Below are 18,575 nucleotides of genomic sequence, written 5' to 3'. Positions count from 1 at the left end.
CTAATTATTAAAGAAATGGTTAAAAGATCCAGTAAAATTCTGATGGCCAGAAAGAATTGAGTATGAGCTGTTTTCACCAGTGGGCCAAGAGAGAGCAGCTCCCCACGCTCCCCACTCCAGTTGTGCACACCACAGACCTGACTTACCTCCTCAGCCTGACAGCTCCCTGCCTTCCTGTGGGAAGGGAAGGCAAAGGGAAGGGGGAAGGATCAAAGCCTGCTCCTGCAGATGCTTCCTTGGGCCCTTTCCCTTGGCTCTAGTTTCCAAACTTGTCTTTCTAGTTCAAGGGAAAGCGCCAGGGAGATGGCTCAGTAGAATAAGCACTTCCCTGGCAAGCACAAGGGCCTGAGTTCAATCCCCGGTTCCGCAAAAAAAAAAAAAAAAAAAAAAGCACTTTATCAAAGGAAATAAACTATCCTGGTTTTTTACTTTTGGTCAATAGAAAGTACTAGAAGTTAGGCAGGCATGTCTATAATCCCAGCATTCTAGGAAGCTGAGGCAAGAGGACTGCAAATCTGCGTCCAGTCTGGGCAATTCAGTGAGGTCTTAGCTCAAAATAAAGCAAGAGAGAGGTCTGGCTCACTGTGAAGGCCCTGGGTTTAATGTGAGTGCTGCAAAAACAAAAAGGGTAAAGAAAAAAGAGGGAGAAAGGGGAAAAAAAAAATACTAGAAGCTATTAATTATTTCCTATGCCTGAATTAACTTTTTTCCCATGTAGTCTGAACACTCATGCTTTTTTTTTTTTTCTCCATTTTTATTTATTTTTTGGACACAGGTACTTGCTATGTAGCCCAGGCTGGCCTTAAACTCCTGCTGATCCTCCGGTCTCTGCCTCCTGAGTCTGGGATTATAGGCAGTGCCACCACGCCTGGGTCATGCTCACTCTGTCAACTAGTTTTCTGTCCTACATATTATTCTGGGTTCTAGGAGTCTTATAGGATAGTATCAGATTAGAATCACATAAAGTTCAGCTGAGCTAGATACACCGAGGTGATTTCTGAGATGCCGGCCGGGCCCGAGGTAGCAGGCAGAGGCCTCGTCTATCCCAGCCCTGTATCTTCTCGGTGACAGCAGCAGTGGCCTTGCTGGCACTGAAGTGAGTGCTCTGGGTGTCAGCCCGCTGCTCTTCCCAAACTTCCACGGAAGTTCATAGCACTTTGCACGTTAGTTTCTCTCTTCCGAAATGAGGCCAGGCTATCTTGGCTATGCTGGCACCACACGCTGGCATGTCAGTGAGTCCCCGAAGGGTCCCAGTGTCCCGCACACACTCCCTGGCCTGGTGATAGCAAGTGTGTACTCAAGGATGCTCCCGCTCCAGTCTCTGCACAGAGGAAACCAGTCATAAATGGGCTGCCCAACAGGGGGTCTGGAGGGCGGAGAGGGCATCTCTGCTTTCTTCTGGTGACTTAGGTGGGATCCCTTTAACATGGCAGCTGACACAGCATGGGAGGAGGATGGCTAGGCAAGGACTGGATGTGGCAGAACGATTGGGGTGGGAACAGTAACAGCACACAGACCTCGGTCACCTTAGTTTTTTATGTTTACAATTCATAACCCTGGGGGCCTGAGTAAAATTTCACAAGGGCACGGAGGGCACACAGCTGTTGACATTTTCTCCCTTCTTTCCACGTTTCACTGCAGTACCTAGGACTGTACACACACTCAAATAAAAAACGTGGGCAAAATAAAGAGAACTATCCATGCAGGGTTCTGAGGTCCAGTTTCAGAGTTTCGGTTGTCACTGAGACCAATGCGGCTTGCTGTCCCCAGGTCCAGGCACCCTGTGACGGCGGCTTCGGCCCGCAGGGAGGCCCCACTCCTCTGCCTGCTTCAGGCGCACTCAGCCCGGGCCAGCTTGGGGCCCTCCATGCCAGCACCGGACCTCAGCGCTACACAGGCTTCATGCTGAAAGGCTCAAGGCGCTCGGCCTCAGGCAGCAGGCTGTTGAGCCGCTCCATCAGTGGCACCGTTTGGTCGATGCCCATCTGGATGCGGCGCAGGATAGCTGACATCTCGTTGACTTTCTGGATCTGCTCGGCATATTTGGCATACCTTTTCTGGCGCTCCTGCATGAAGCTAAAGAGGGTTTCTACAGACAGATCCATCTGGAGAAGGCAAAAAAAAAAAAAAACATTACGCTTGTTTACCCAGGTCCTCAAAAGGTCTCGTGTCCAGCAGGAGGCAGAATCCCTCAGTCAAGAGGAAGCTGCCTGGACTTATAAGAAGTGGGAGGGATAAGCGGTGGCGGGGGGTGGGGGTGGGGGTGGTGTTGGGTTGGGTTGCAAATGATCAAGGTGTTTGCATGCACCTGCCAGTCCCCCACACCAGCATCACTATTCTGCACTCCAGGGTGCAGTAAACCACAGAAAACTGGGGCTGAGGAGATCGTTCAGAATAAGCGCCTACCTGGCAAGTGCAAGGCCCTGAGTTCAATCTCTGGTACCACAAAAAAACAAAACAAAACAAAACAAAAAAAAACCACAAAAAACACAAAACCAAGGCTGCTGCACTCCAGGGAGGATACAGGTCTGTCCATCAGTTCTGTGCATCCTGGGCTTCAGTGGATCAGAAAGAGCAGGATCTGAAAACAGCTGTCACAGCACTGGCCTTTTTGCCTCACGGGGCCTCGCCGACAGCACACAGGGAACCAGGATGCAGCCAGCACAAGGCTGCACACTACCGCGCTCCTGTACGTGGAAGCTGAATAATCCCTGTCACACAGTGACACTGCAGCATGGGAAGCTGCAGCGTAGAACGCTGCTCCTGTCTGTGGAGCAGTGGGGCGCACACACCGCTTCACTGGGGCCTCCCAACGCACAGCACTGACAGCATCATGCAGGACGTAACACTTGGTGATGTCAAACGCTGCCTTACTGAGTGACATATTTATTATAGATCGCTATTTATTCTCTATCATTATTTTAGAATGTACTCCTTCTATTGATTTTTTAAAAAACAGAACTAGACAGAGCTTCAGGCAGCCCCTCAGGAGGGATTCCAGAAGCCATTGTAGGGGATGATAGCTCCACCCGTGGCCCGGCCTGGAAGTCCTTCCAGTGGGGCACAACGTGGAGATGGAGGTGAGGCAGTGACATTGGCCCTCCTGACCCTATGCAGGCCTGGGTGGACAGCGTAGCAGTGACCTTTCTGGCGGCTGTGAGATGGAAGTGTCCTCCGCACACTGGGCAAGTTTTCTACCACTAACCACACCTCCAGCCCTCTAACTTTTGAGCAAAAAAGCTTAAAAAGTAAAAACAAGAAAATTTAAAAACTGAAGAAAGCTTATAGAACAAGGATATATCAAAAAAAAAAATCTGTACAGTTGTAGAACATATTTGTTTTAAGCTCAGTGTTATTTTAAGAGTCCAAAGGTTTCTCAGGAAATTCAGAGGTTGCTGATTAGTGGTGGCCCACACCCACAATCCCCGTTACTCAGAGGCTTTGAGGCCAGCTTGGGTAACTTAATAATGAGACCCTGGCTCAAAATAAAAATTAAAAAGGGCTGAGGCCCTGGCTTTGATCCCTAGTACTGCCAAAACAAAACAAACCTAAAAAATAAGTAAAAACGTTATAGCACGCTAAGGTTAATTTACTGTTGAAGAAACATTCTTATAAATGTACTGCAGCCTAAGTGTGCAGTGTTTACAAGGCCCACAGGCCGGTGCGGGATGCTTAGGGCTTCGCAGCCACCCGCTTGCTCCCCCACATCCGTTCCAGCCTGGGCCGGAACCCAGGGACTCTGCACTGTGCTGCACTCCACTGCTTTTATATGGTTTTTCATTTCTGCTTCCCTCCCTTGTCCCTAAATGGCTGTGGTAGTGCAGCCCACTCACTAGGAAAACTGCATGGGATACAGGGGCGACGGGCCGCTCCCCACCCACAGGGGACCACATCACTGTGCTTAACAAACCAACGAGCGATGTGGCACAGGGAGTGGCCTCCTACCTTTTGCTGCTGCCACTGTCACTGCCACTGCCACAGCCAAACCCTCCCTTCCCTGGTTCCCTGTTCAACCAGGGAAGAACCTCTTGTACAGCAGCAGTTCTGAAGGCAAATTCAGCCTTCCCGTTCCATCACCTATTCAGCTACGCTCCCCGTGCTTACTCCTCTCACCACCAAGGTGTCTATAGCTCAATAAAAACAAAAACTGGCAGGAGGCCCAAGCCAGTTCCCAGAATAACCAGTTCTGTTGTCTTCCTGGGATGGCAAGGAGTGGAGGTATAGAGTCACCTTGGTGCTAATTTCTTCTTGGCTGATTCTTCCTCCTCGCTCTAAAATACCTTGTGATAGAAGCGCTAGCTAGTGGGAGGGGGTAGGAGACACGAAATGCCTGGAACAGGAATCCGAAAGAGGCAGGTGTGCACGCTCAGAGGTTTTCTGCAGCCCTAACCAGTCCCTCATGAGTACGCAGTGACAGAGCCTGAAGTGCACCACTGGCCTTGCAGGCCCACTCAGATGTGCAGCACCTTCTGGGGACAGTGGCTTGGAGACCAGATGGATGCCCTTAAGAACTGATATGGCAGACTGATGTGCCCGCTCCCAATCCTCAAGCCTCCTCAGGGGAACATTCTACCCTCCACCCCACAACTCTACCAGTAGAGACAGGAACCTAGTGTTCGTGAAATGGGCCCCAAAGTGCAACTGAGCTCATCATGTCTGAAGTCGCATGCAGTTAAGTCACTGACGCTCATATACCCCACATCAGTTCTTGCTGCCATCTTCATGAGTTGTTTTTGTTCTGGCGGCACATGCTTCTGTGCCCATTTCCACTTCAGGCTCAAGTTCATGTTTAATCCACCAAAGTCCAGAGTCACTTATGTTCAATGCACAAGTGAGCACAATTCCAAGCATCCTGTTCACACATGTTTATGTCACATCTTTCAAGAGCCAATCCCACCACAGTTCATGGAAGAAAAACACCACAGAAGATGAAAGACCAAGAGACCTCCCAGGTCTCACAGTGACAGAACCAAGGCCAGAGCCTGGATCGCCTAAATCTGGCATCCTCCTTTTATGTGTATTTTCTGAATGAGAGACATGGACCACTGGTAGTGTGTGAGACTTTAGGCCATGTGGGCAGGGCACTGATGATGCAAAGTCACCTGATGGCTGAGTTAGCACACTCTTCATTGAGAAGAGGATCACAATTTGGTGCAAGGGATGATTTTATACCTGGAAAAGTATCAATAAAGTGGTGGTGCCAACTGATAATCCTTGCCTTCTGTTTTCAAGGCAACATCATCTTTGATCTGTAATCCCTATCTTTCCCCCCGAACTGCAGGCACACACTAACACTTGGCTGACTTCAGACAATAAGCCAGTACCAGTGCAATTCTGAACTCTCCACTTCGACAAGACAGCAACACATCTTTCTTTTTTGACTTTCCTATTTCAATTTTGGCACACAGATTCCAACCAGACAGCACACATACAGTGGTGCCTCAGTTCACAACAGCTTTGTGAACAATTTGGTTTGCAAAGAGAAGTGCTTTGCAAAATTTGCAAACTCTGCACTGGGTGATGAACAAAGATGAATTCATCTTACCCACATGGACATGAACATGGCCATTTTCCCCAGAATCATGGGGAACCATGGAAGACTAATTGTCTTCTTGATAAAGCAGTATTATGGGGTCATTTAAAGTCCCCTCACTGAATACTCCGTTGTTGTTCATAAGGTAACTATAAAACTTAAGGCAGAGCAATCCAATCATCTATGTCATTGACGGAGAATCTTCTAGAGCTTTCAATGATGCCAACAGCCCACTGTGGCACGTGCGCCACAGGTTCACCCCTCTGGTCTATGCTGAAGCTGAAGGGTAGCCTTGCGGCTCTCCATTTGCATCAACTCCCTCATTATCACTAGCTGAGACTGCAGATGCTATGGTTGACTACAGAGGCTTAAGTGCCATCTGCTTGCCAATATCTACGTAATTTGGTCAACACAGATTCTACTGGAGCAAGGATTTCAGTGTTTTAAACTCCACTCTATGTTCAATACCTAACAAATAAGGGGTTCTGAAAAAATGACAAGCAAATAAAAAGTTAGCTAAGACTTTGTCTCCTCATCTGTAAAGTGGTGGCGACAACAACAGTGGCTACTTCTGGACTGTTCTGAGGACTGAGGTTCTGCACGTAGATCACTTACTACATGCCTACTGGAGGAAGCACCTACTAAATAAACATGTGCTGTTAATACATAACTACTCAGCAGACACTTATTTCACTTTATCATGTACTGTGCTTCATGCTAGGTCCTAAGGACAGAGATACCAGGAACCCAAATTATTCATGCCCCACAGCTTACTGTGTACATCAACAACACATCAACTGTGTACATCTGGTTTCCACTGGCTTTGTTGACATGATTTTAATATTCCAGGAAACTCAGGCAGGCCCAGAGAGAAAAAATGTCACAAATAACTTTGTTTCATGAACTTGAAAAAATTAAATAAACAAAGTATTTGATTTTCCAATAAACAGTGAAAAATTGTTTATTTGCCACAACCAACACTTGCCTCAAAACCCTCATGCTGCTGTGACCGCGTGACCGAGTCCTAGGCCGTGGGTGTACGTGACTCTCATGCAGCGTCTGCGCCCCTGCAAAGCTGGCGGGCACGCACTGTGTGCTCGTCTTCTTGGTCCCTCCCACCGCATGCAGCTGCTGGGATGTGGAAACAGTCTCTGCAGACCTTGGGCTGGCAGAGCAGTGAGCTAGGAGCACGGGTCCCTCAGGACTCTGTGAGCAAGAACAGTGCCAGGTCTGACAGGGAAGAATAAACTTCCATTTTGTATAAGGCACCAGAATTTGGGGTCTCTGTAACACTAAGGAGATGAAAGCCCCTGCCTTCAAGAAATTCATGATTTAATTAACCTTAAATTAATTTTAAACTTTAAACCTTGCCCTATATATTTATGTGCTGTCTCTGGGAGTACTATATTTCAAAGGACAGTTTTTAAAGGATTATTCTGGGTATAACTGTAGGCATCCTTAAGGTGTCCTTCTACATTTGGCATCTGTAAAATCTGCTAAACTTATCACAAAGGCCTCAAATGGGTTGTGTGGGTCTATCTGCCCACCTCTTTGATCCATAAGTGAAAACCAGGATTATATAAAAGGAAGACAGCATTATGACAGTGATTTTGTCTTAGCGAGTTTAGCTTTTTCAGCCTCTGAAAATTAAATTTACTATTTCTTTTTTTTTCCTCTTTCAGTTTGGAAGCAGATACTTTAACTGACCAAATCATAAGAACACTATGGTAGACACCTTAATTCATCCTTCTAATAAGCCTGTTGACCTGGTTCTCCCTATTTCTAACATCTCCGCCTTCCACAAAATGGGTGGTCTTTTTCTTCATTCCACCTCATGGAAATGATAACTTGAATGGCCATAGGAAGTTATTTGCCTCTTTGAAGAGTTTTTCCAACAATATAGATCTCATGAATCAGATCCTCTATGCAGATGATGTCAATATTTACCAAGAGATTGAGCAATCAATGAATTATCTGTCAAGGCAATTCACTTCTTAATGACTTTGCCATTGCCACGTGTGTATATTAGTTCATCCACTGACTTCAGGTTTGGGTACCCCCATGCAATGTATGGCTCCACAATTCTCAGCATGTTAATTGAAGCCTTGTTGAGCTTAACGAAGGTACCACTGAAGATCTGGTGAAGGTGAAGAAGCTACACCACCTTGTGGACCTTTGGGCTCACACCACTGATACCCTGGATCTGAATGGCAAATGCCAGTTTAGGCTCTGCAGGGACATAGAAGTTACCAGCTTTTCTCACCATCCTAGCCATTCGGATCTCAGCTCTGTACATCTGTCTGTGCTCCTTATGACAGTTCCTGGCTTTTTCATAGATGAGCTTCCTCCTCACCTTGCAAAGCATCTTCTGGGCAAACTTCTTTCTCAGGTGCTTTATCTTCAACTCTGTGAAATGTCTTCACTTTTCCTTAATACCTTCTGGCACAGCAGGAACCTTCTTTTTCTTCTCTTCTACACCCTCCATGGTTCCAGCCCAAAAAGAGCAAATTTACCATTTCAATAGAAAAAAGTTATAAACTATGTATTATAGCAGATGAAGAAAAAGCATCTGACAAATTCTATATTCTGAAAGATTTTGCAAGGGAAACATGTTTAACCTGATAAAAGGTATCTGTAGTTAACATCACAGTCACCTTGTTCTCCAAGATCATAAAAAACCAAGTGTGTCCACTCTCACCACTTCTACTCAGTGCTATAGAGGTCCTAGCCTGCTGGTGAAAATGTAACCTATTATAAACAGTATGGAAATCATCATGAAGAGCTGGCTATATAGGTCAGCAGATTTAAGTGCCTGCTGAGCCTGCCATGCTGGCCCGCTGAGACTGCGATTAAGATTGGGTATGGTGGTGCGCGCCTGTAATCCCAGCTCTTGGGTGGCTGTAAACAGGGGGATCACTATGAGTCTGATTTAGCAGTGAAAACCTGAACACCCTGTAGACCCTTCCCTAAAAAATACAGAAAGAAAGAAAGAAATCAGCTTGAAGATTTTTCCTAAAAACCTTAAAACTGGAAATTCCATTTGAGCCATATTCCCCCTTCTAGATATCTCTGCAACTGAGTTAAAGACATTGTATTACTGTGATACATGAATACCCATGTTAATAAAAGCACAGTTTAGGTAGCTAAGCCTTGGAAGCAGTCTACATGTGTCCTTTTTAGAACATCTTTTTATTAAAATATTCTCTTATGCGTCTTAGCTAGCTGGGCACTCCACAGTATCATTGTTGGTGTCACCTATGATGTCATGAGGGTACCCATTGTCCACACTGCAGCCCACAGACAGAGCATTCCCCAGGATCTCTTTAATGCTTCCAGTCTGGCTAAAGACTGGTGCCGCATCTGCCGGGCAGTGCTGACAATCTCATCACAAGATATTTGATGAGTGATATTTCCACTGTGTTTAATGTTTTTCTGCTTCTTTCTGTCTCTTGAGAGCTTTGGACTCTTGAGGGCTTTGGCAGTCAGGACATAGGCAGAAGGCACCACCCCAGTCTGGGTCTGTCTGTTCTGAATGTTCAGTCTCATTGTAATCCTCAGACCCTTCCAGTAACCAGCTGCCTTAGTGATGTCACACCCACTTTTTTTTGAGACAGACCCAAGAGACTGATCTTGGGGGCCAGGGCTATTTGCCAGTGGTACACCTCAGGTTCACAGTTTTGATCTCGTTGGGCTTGAACTTGGGCAGCATGGTGGAGGCAGCTGGTGTCAGATGAACCCAGATTCAGGATGGAAGAAAGTTTTACCTTAGGGCAGGCCAAATAGATCAGCATATTAAAGCACCTGCAAGCAGGCCTAGGGGCTGAGGATTGATTCCCAGGCCTTCTGGGCTGGCCCCGCCCCTGGGGTATGCTGAGACAGCAATTGAGACTGGGTGTAGTGGCATGTGCCTGTAATCCCAGCTCTTGGGAGGTTGTAAACAAGTGGATCACTACAAATCTGATCTAGTAGTGAGACCCTGAACACCCTGTAGGCCTTTCCCTAAAATACAAAAAAAAGAAAGCAAGTTTCATCTTAGCCTCCTCCTAGCTGAAAGCTGAAAGCCCAGAAGTTTCCCTGACCACATAGTTGCCTGTCCTTCAACAGATGAGTGGATAATGAAAATATGATATTTTTACATAGTGGGAATATTATCCTAACAGAAAGAAGGATAAACAAGTCATTTGTAGGAAAAGACTAGTGACTATAACGCACCTTTAGACTATAATGTTAAGTGAAATAAATCAAGACACACAACCTTACTGTATGATTTCTTTTATATGAGAAACCCAAAGATAGATAAAGAGCAAAATAAAAGATAATAGGAAATGGGAGATAGGCTTTTTTAAATAGGGAGAAGATTAAGAGATGGGAGGAGAAGAAGATAAAGAATCAAGATGTGCATGGTGAATTAACTAATGATCAACTTGAAATACCCAGCCTAACTGAGTCAGCACAGATCTGTGCATGTAATATGCACCAGAGGATGGCTGCCAACAGCCTAAGAGGAGAACTGGAGGGGAAGAGGTGTGCTATTCCTCTTCCTGGAGAAGCTTGTGGTGCCAGTTTTCCTGATATAAACTCACCGTTTTCACTGTGGGAGGGGCTCAGGTCATCACTGTCACGGATGATGGCTGCAGTTCTTTTCAAGGGAGCGCTGGTCCCTACCTTGAGCACTGCTTCCTCACTCCAGTGCACATCCCTCAGATCCCTACAGGACAGATCCTTCATGTGACACTTTCTAGGTTCCACCACTGACCTTTGGGCCTTCCCAATACAGATCCTTGATAGACACCTGCATGAGGTATTGTCATGGGCTCCAGGCCTCCAGCTGGACATGTGGGGGACACTGCCATGAACTCAAGGTCTTCAGCTAGACTCGTGCAGGGGACTGCCCTGCGATCCAGGCCCTCAGCTGGAATCTTTGGGTCTCTAGGACACATTTCCTATCCTCTTCTGCATTTGACTCTTTGGGTGAATATTTTAAAATAATTCTATAAATTATATGTCCTGTATTAAATATATTTCCTTGTAAAGCCCTGACTACAAGGTATCACATACAAGTACTCCCCACAAGGAGTGTAATCATTATGTAATATATTAATCAGGTACTAATAAAAAATGAAGAAAACATTAAGCATAAAAGAAAAATTGGTTAAACTGTTTTAAAAGTTCTCACTGTAAGATACCCTTAAGAAAATAAGCCAAAGACTAAGAATATATTCATAACAGTATATTCATATACCTACTAGCAGACTTACATCCAGTATATATAAAACATTTACAATTCAATATTATGAAAGCATTCAACTATCTCTAGGGGAAAAATGATAGTTTCCACAGAAGCAGAAAAAAAAATCTCCAAAAATTGGTAAAGAATCACAAAAGATGAGCCAGGGAGATGAGTCAGTGGAATAAGCGCTTCCCTGGCAAGTGCAAGGGCCTGAGTTCAATTCCTGGTTCCACCAAAAAAAAAAAAAAAAAAGAAAGAAAAAAAAAATTCTAAGAATCACAAAAGATCCTGAACAGTCAAACAAACTTGGCAAGAAGAACAAACCTAGAAGCACCAAATACCTGACTTCACAATACACTGAAAGCTACAGTAACCAAGATAGCATGGTACTGGCATAAACACAGCTATACAGACCAATGAAACAAAAAAAACAAAACAAAACCCCAGAAATAAATCCATGTATTTATAGCCAACAAATTTTTAGTTGAGGTTTATCTTATTTATTTTGCTGTTGTTGAAGTTTATTTTTTGTTGTTGTTTTGTTTTGTTTTTGGTGCTGAGAACCAAAGCCGGGGCTTTCAGCTTTTTAGACAAGCTAAATCCCTAGCCTCCCACCCCCGTCGATGGATTTTTTTCTTTTTTCTTTTTTTCTTTTTGGCAGAACCAGGGATTGAACTCAGACCCTTGCGCTAGCCAGAGAAGTGCTTATTTTACTGAGCCATCTTCCTGGCCCTGTGTCAATGGATTTTTGACAAAGGCACCAAGGGCATACTTTAGAAAAAGTCCTTTCAATAAACACACTAGGAAAGTTAAATCACACTAGGATATCCATTTTCAGAAGAAAGAACACTAGATTGTTATAAAGTATACAAAAATCAATTCAAATTAAAGACATTATTAAAACTCCAAAATTCATAGAAGAAAAAGCTTCAGGACACTGGCCTGGCAAAGATTTTCTGGATAGGATTCCAAAATCACTAACAATGAAAAACTGACAAAATGGATGTCATCACTCTAAAAGCTTTCTTTCTGTACCACAAAGGAAACAACAGAATAAAGCAATAAGCCTAGTTATCTTAATATTCAAAACACATAAAGAGCTCAACAGCAAAGTCTGATTTACAAATAGATCAATAACCTAAATAGACATTTCTGAAAAGAAGATACAAATGGCCATTAAGTGTATGAAAAAATGTTCAACATCACTCATCAGCAAGGGACTGCAAATACAAACCACAATGAGGCTTCATATCACATTAGTTACAATGGCTATTACCAGAAAGACCAAAAAATAAACGCTGGCAAGGATGTGGGGAAACAGGAATTCTCATACACTGTTTGTGGAAATGTACATTAGTAAAGCTATAGCGGAAAACAGTATGGAAGTTTCTCAAAAAACTAAAAATAGGACTGCTGAGATAGCTCAGTGGTCTAAAGTGCCTGCTTAGCCAAGCTCAGGCAGGTGCAGGAGGCTGCAGTTCAATCCCCAGCACCACATGCTGCATGAACCCCACCCTCAGGGTGGGCTGAGCTGGCCAAAAAACAAAGCAAAACAAAAAACTAAAAACAGACCCACCATATAATCCAGCAATCCCACCACTGGGTGTATAACCAAAGGAAAGGAAATCAGTATGCTGAAGAGATACCTTCACTCCGTTTACTACAGCACTGTTCATAATAGCTAAGATATGAGATCATGAACTTACAATGGATGAGTGGATAAAGAAAATGTAGTATATCATGAAGCCATAAAGATGAAACCATCTTTGTGGCAACATGGATGAGTCCTTGAGACACTGTTAAGTAAAACAATGTAGGTAGAAAAAGAGAAATACTGTATGATCGCAGTCATATTGCCTAAAACTTAAAAAGCTGATCTTCCAGAAGCTGAAAGCAGAATGGCAGCTAGCAGAGACAGGAGCATGGGGGTTGAAGCTGTGAGGAGAAGCGATGGTCAACAGCTCCAGGGGTGCAGCTGGACAGGAGTCACTTCCAGTCCCGGGGCACAGCAGGAGACCTGTAGCTAACAATTAATTTTATGCTTCAAAATAGCTCATAAAGAAAATTTTGAATGTTTCCAACACAAAAAATGATAAATGTACTGACAGATAGCAATTTCCATGTCTGATCGCTTATTGTATACATGTACTGAAATTTTTCACAGTACACTATGAATATATACAATATTTGCAGTCTGCCTGCAGATGGCACAATAAAGTACTATAAAAAGTTTTTTTTTTAATCTAAAACTTTTATTTTTATTTAGCACAGCGTGTACAGGATCTCTCTGCATAGATCGGACTCATAGTGATCCTCCTGTTTACAGCCTCCCAAGTGCTGGGATTACAGGCGCACGCCACCATGCCCTGTCTCAAGCACTGTCATCACTGTCTCAGCGTTCCCTGGGGGTGGGGGCAGCACGGTAAGCCTGGGGATCGAACTCCCGGCCCCTGTGTCTGCCTAAGCAGGTGCTTTAATCCACTGAGCTATTTGGCTATTAACCCACTTTATTATTAATCAGTCTTCAGGCTTTGTATATTTGACCTTAGCACCTGCGTGGCTTTTCAGCATCCCATTAGTGACCGTACTGATTCTGTAGATACTCCATCCCAAGCCCTGAGACTGGCGTTCTGTGATGCCTTTAGATGTCAACACTGCAGTCTGGCTGGTTGTTCCCATCAGGTGCTTTAATCCACTGAGCTATTTGGCCCTTAAATATCTGAAACTTTTAAAGAAGAAAATAATCCAAATTTGGAATCCTCAAAACTGTCTCGGGGCTTGTATCTCCTGAAAACATTTCTGAGTTATCATATTCCTAAGAGGAAAAGGAAGCCAGCTTTTAAGATTGCTAAAAGAACTAAGATCACATCCAGAAAGTGTGCTCCAATAGCTTAGCTGGACATCAACTAACTATATTTTTTTAAAAAGGGGGGGGTAGTAGTGATGAGCCCATGGGAGTGGTTGCAGGGACAGAGACATCCCTGCAGGAGACCACCTGAGAGCAGGACTGCTCTCCTGGGACAAAGGCACCAGCGAGGTGGTAAGAGCTCGATGGGGTGATGACTGTGCCCTCTACACTGCAGAAGCTGGGCTCCTGAGCAGGAAGAAGGGTAGCCTGATGCCAACCAGACAGCTGTGCTGACAGGAGCCCTTGCTGAAGCTCTGAAAGCATGGAAGGAAAGGTAATTCTGTTCAATCACTCAGGGCACCTTGGAGCTTCCAGTTTAGGGCAGAGTTCATCCTGAATGCTCCCCGTCATCTTTGGATGGTTACCGAGGCCAAGTGAGGAGTGGCTGTCCACACAGTAGAAATCATGCATGCAACTGCACGAGGCTATGTCCCAACAGCGCCTTCCCTGGCTGTGCTGTGGGAATATGACAGGATCCCACTGCTCTCAGACCCACTGGCTTAAACTATCCACCAGTCTTCACGACATCCAGGCCAGGGCCTTCGCCCTGGTGGGAACAACCAGCCAGACTGCAGTGTTGACATCCAAAGGCATCGCAGAATGCCAGTCTCAGGGCTTGGGATGGAGTGTCTACAGAATCAATACGGTCACTAATGGGATGCTGAAAAGCCATGCAGGTGCTAAGGTCAAATATACAAAGCCTGAAGACTGAAAGCAATAGTATGACACAGAAATGGGTCCAAATCTTGGTTGTGACCTTGAATTAGTTCTTTAACCTTTGAGCCTCATCTTCTTTATCCCTAAGCTGGAGATAATGACAGTACCTACTTGATAGGACTGATACAAAGAAGAAATGAGATAATATGTGCAAAATGCTCAAAACAACCTCAGTGGGGGGAAAACCTTCATAAATTATAAATACATGAAATGAAACAGAAACTGTATCTAGAAACTTCCTTTACATGAAGAATGGGAAGCAAGGCAAGAGATATAAATAAATACAGCCAAGAAAATGATGAGGTTTTGAGGCACCACACAGATATGATGTGGCTCACTGAAGAGATGGGGCTTATGGTCATGCCTCACCTCTTACAGTAACTATCTCAAGACTTTCATGATCACCAGATGACAGCCACTGTTTTTCTCACGCGTACCCTTTTCTTTCGTTCTAAACTGCTAGGAACATCTTACAACATTACTGATCTCCAGGTTCTTGCAAGGATCATCTCACTAGGAAATAACAGAAATCATCACTCATTTACATCTCCTTCCTTGTCCTTTGTATTTTCTCTTTTCAGGGCCAGCGATTGAACACTGGGCTACCCCAGGGCTTTTTGCCCTGTGAGCTCAGCTATGAGAATGGATGACTATTACTACCACTATTTGGTACTTAAAACAGTAAAATACATGGTAAGTTAGTGTACCTGAACACATACATTAAAAAAAATTTTTTTTGAAAGCAACAAACATAAGAGTGTTAATAGATTGTCTCTTCTCCAGCAAAACCACCCTGTTCAAACAGTTTTGTGAAGTTTGATTTCCTGATAAAATACACTCTGGTGCTAGGTTCACAGTCATTACAGAAGATGACACTATGACCTAGTTCTCAGAGAAAGGCAAATGTTCCAAAGCCATGATCTGTACCAGCAGGCTTCTCCCCATGAACAGAGACATCTTACTATATTGTCCACACTCGCCTCAAATGCCTGGGCCCAAGTGATCCTCCTTACTCCATCTCCTGAGTAAGTAAGACTGAAGGTACCTGCCAGTAAGGGTTTACAATTTTAAATTAGAAAATATATGTGACATAACAACTTTTTAAATTTTTTGGGGCCGGGGAGATGGCTCAGTGGAATAAGCGCTTCCCTGGCAAGCACAAGGGCCTGAGTTCAATCCCCGGTTCTGCAAAATAAATAAATAAATAAATAAATAAATAAATAAATTTTTTTTTGGCAGAACCGGGGATTGAACTCAGGCCCTTGCACTTGCCAGGCAAGTGCTTGTTCTACTGAGTCATCTCCCCAGCCCCCATAACAACTCTTAATCAAGGTAATGTACATCTTCTAAATTCTAAAACTTTTAAAAAAAAAAAAAAAATGTCTTTCTAGGTAATTCAGGCTGGCCTTAAGCACACTATGTAGCCCACGTTGGCCTTGTAGTCATTACTAATTCTCCCGCTTCAGCCTCCTCAGTACCAGATTATAGGTATGTGCCATCATGCCTGGCTAAATTATAAAACTTAAGGTTATATAACTTAAGCAAGCATAATAATTTTTTTCACAGATTGAAAGAAGTACAAAGTAGAAAGCTCAGTTTGCATTTAATATAGATTTGAATTCCTGTATCTCAAGGAGACCAATTCTGGAACATACAAGTAAGGAACAGAAGGCCAAGAAGCGGTCAAGCTCACTAGACAAAGGGTTGCCGGTCCTCTTTTTAAGGTTCCAAATCTACTCTTCAGCTTTGTTCTGCTTATGCATGGATATCCTGTGCTCAAAACATAATGAACACGCAGGGATACAGAATTCTGCTCTTTTATTGTCAGGATTTTCCAGCAAAAGCAGTCAAATAAAAAAATGACAATTCATCCTATATAATAGCCATCTAAATAAGGAACTGAGGTAAGTAACCATCTTTTGGAAAACTTGGCTATGACCATATCTTGGGCATACTACTTATTTTTAGAAATTTGGGCTTACCCTCTCCCCAACTGCTGATTAATAATTCACTATCATAAAACAATGGAAATCAGAAGTCTTAAATTTATATTTTACTAGTTGTGTGATTTTAAGCAAATGACAAAACAAGTCTCAGTTTCTAGTTTTTAAAACTGAATGAATGTGGGCCGGGGAGATGGCTTAGTGAAATAAGCGCTTCCTTGGCAAGCGCAAGGGCCTGAGTTCAATCCCCAGTTCCGCAAAAAAACCCAACCAAACAAACAAAAAAACTGAATGAATGGAGCGGGGAGATGGTTCAGTGGAATAAGCGCTTCCCTGGCAAGCACACGGTCCTGAGTTCAATTCCCGGTTCCACAAGAAATAAATAAATAAACTGAAGATGACAGTTACCTGTTTATATTTCACAGTGGTGTTACTAAGATTATAGATGAAATCATATACCCAAGAGTGATTTGAAAACAAAACTGAGCTACAAAAATATAAAGATATACTATTATAACAAATTTCACTGAGATACTTGTATTTCACAGTACATGACTAAGAAATTTCTAAATTATAGAAATTAAAAGGCCAGGGAGATGGCTCAGTGGAATAAGCACTTCCCTGGTAAGCGCAAGGGGCTGAGTTCAATTCCTGGTTCTGCCAAAAGAAAAATTAAAAAATGAACTTCTTCATTGTCTTTACATAGTAAAGCTTCTATATACAACTTTTTTCCTCATGTTTCTGAAACTCAGAACTGCCAATTCTCTGATTACAAAGCAGTTAGTGTAACTATACAAAGCATTGCTATCCCGAAGGCAAAATCTGGAGTTTCAGTTACAGCTCAAGTCATTTCTTCAAAGAAGTACGGAAATGGCCAAGAAGCACAGGAAAAGACTGCACTTATCACTCATTATTTGGGAATGGAACATCAAAACCACAGTGACAACTTCCTGACACTAGAAAGGTTAAAATAAAAAGGCAGACAGTGGCAAGCACTGATGAGGAGCTAACTGGAGAGACTAGAACTCCCCTGCCCCGCCTCAGCACACAGAACTCCCCTGCCCTGCCTCAGCACACAGAACTGCGTACTCTGAAGAACAGCCAGGCAGTTTCTCAAAAAGTTAAGTGGAAAAAATAAAGTTAAGTGGAGAATTACCACTGGGAGGCAGGTTCATTCCCAGGTAAATATCCAAAAGAAGCACAATGTAGGCATACAAAAACCAGTACACACACGTGCACAGGAGCATTATTCATAACAGGCAAGAAGTGGAAATAACTTAAAATGTTCATCATTTTTAATGCTGAATCCTGATGAATGGTTAAACAAAGTATGGTATATCTATAAAATGAAATATTTAGCCATTTTTTAAAAAATGAGATACTAACATAAGCTACATCATGGATAAACCTCAAAGACATTACGCTAAGTTTAGGAAATCAAATCCAAAGGACCACATTTTATTATATTATTTTGCGTATGTGAACAGAATTATGTTCTATAAAGTCCCCAAATAGGCAAATCCATAGAGACAGAAAGCAGTAGTGTAGTTCCCAATGATAGGTTCTGGCCCTTGTATGAATTGCTGAATTATTATGATAGTCATCTAATATGGATGAAGCCCTTAAACAAAGCTTATCTTCCCAGAGACCACCTGCCCTTTCTTCCCCAACCCAGTACTTGGATACAATTTCCTTTCACATTTCCCTCACCACAAGGGAGACCCCAGTCAGCTCCTTAGGTGTCACTAAACCTGTCCCTCAAACTCTACCTCTGGTTAGAGTCCATAAAGGCTCAGCCTCCCAGTCTGGGGAGATAGCTCAGCAGTCTAAGCCCCTGCCTGGCAAGAGGAAGGACCCGCGTTTGATTCCCAGTACCACATGCTGTGCTGGCCACCGAAACCAGGTGTGGTGGCGCACACCTGTAATCCCACCACTGGGAAAGTTAAGACAGGAGGATCACTACAATTCTGAGCTGTGTAGCGATACCCTGTACTGAAAAATAAACAAATAAAGGATTTTTTTTACAAAAGTCTCAGCCTCCCATTGTCTTAGACCCCCCCCCCAGATTCTCTGTGTCTTCAGAGTCAATAAAGGTCTCTTTAAATCTTTCCTACCTCTTTACTGCACCACTGGAAAATCTAACACTCAGGGGGCTGGCGAGATGGCTCAGTGGTCTAAAGCACCTACTTGGAACAAGCTTGGCAAAGCACAGGGACCGCGGTTCGATCCCCCAGCACCACATGC

The 18,575-nt window shown here is 43.7% G+C and overlaps 1 protein-coding gene across 2 annotated transcripts in view; it reads right to left on the bottom strand.

The window, feature by feature from the left end:
* Positions 1–1,517: 1,517 nt before the first annotated feature.
* Positions 1,518–18,575, bottom strand: part of Borcs5 (BLOC-1 related complex subunit 5) — a 124,311-nt gene continuing 107,253 nt past the window's right edge. For both annotated transcript variants that reach the window (XM_023709593.1, XM_004626071.3), the window contains exon 4: positions 1,518–2,105. In XM_023709593.1, the coding sequence (XP_023565361.1) occupies positions 1,890–2,105 (216 nt within the window). In that variant the 3' untranslated portion in view covers positions 1,518–1,889. The remainder of the gene's footprint in view (positions 2,106–18,575) is intronic.

The sequence above is a fragment of the Octodon degus genome, unplaced genomic scaffold (genome assembly GCF_000260255.1).
Source record: "Octodon degus isolate 3935 unplaced genomic scaffold, OctDeg1.0 scaffold00012, whole genome shotgun sequence".
NCBI lineage: Eukaryota > Metazoa > Chordata > Mammalia > Rodentia > Octodontidae > Octodon > Octodon degus.
The sequence above is the reverse complement of the archived record's forward strand: the minus strand, read 5'-3'. Positions and strand labels throughout refer to the sequence as shown.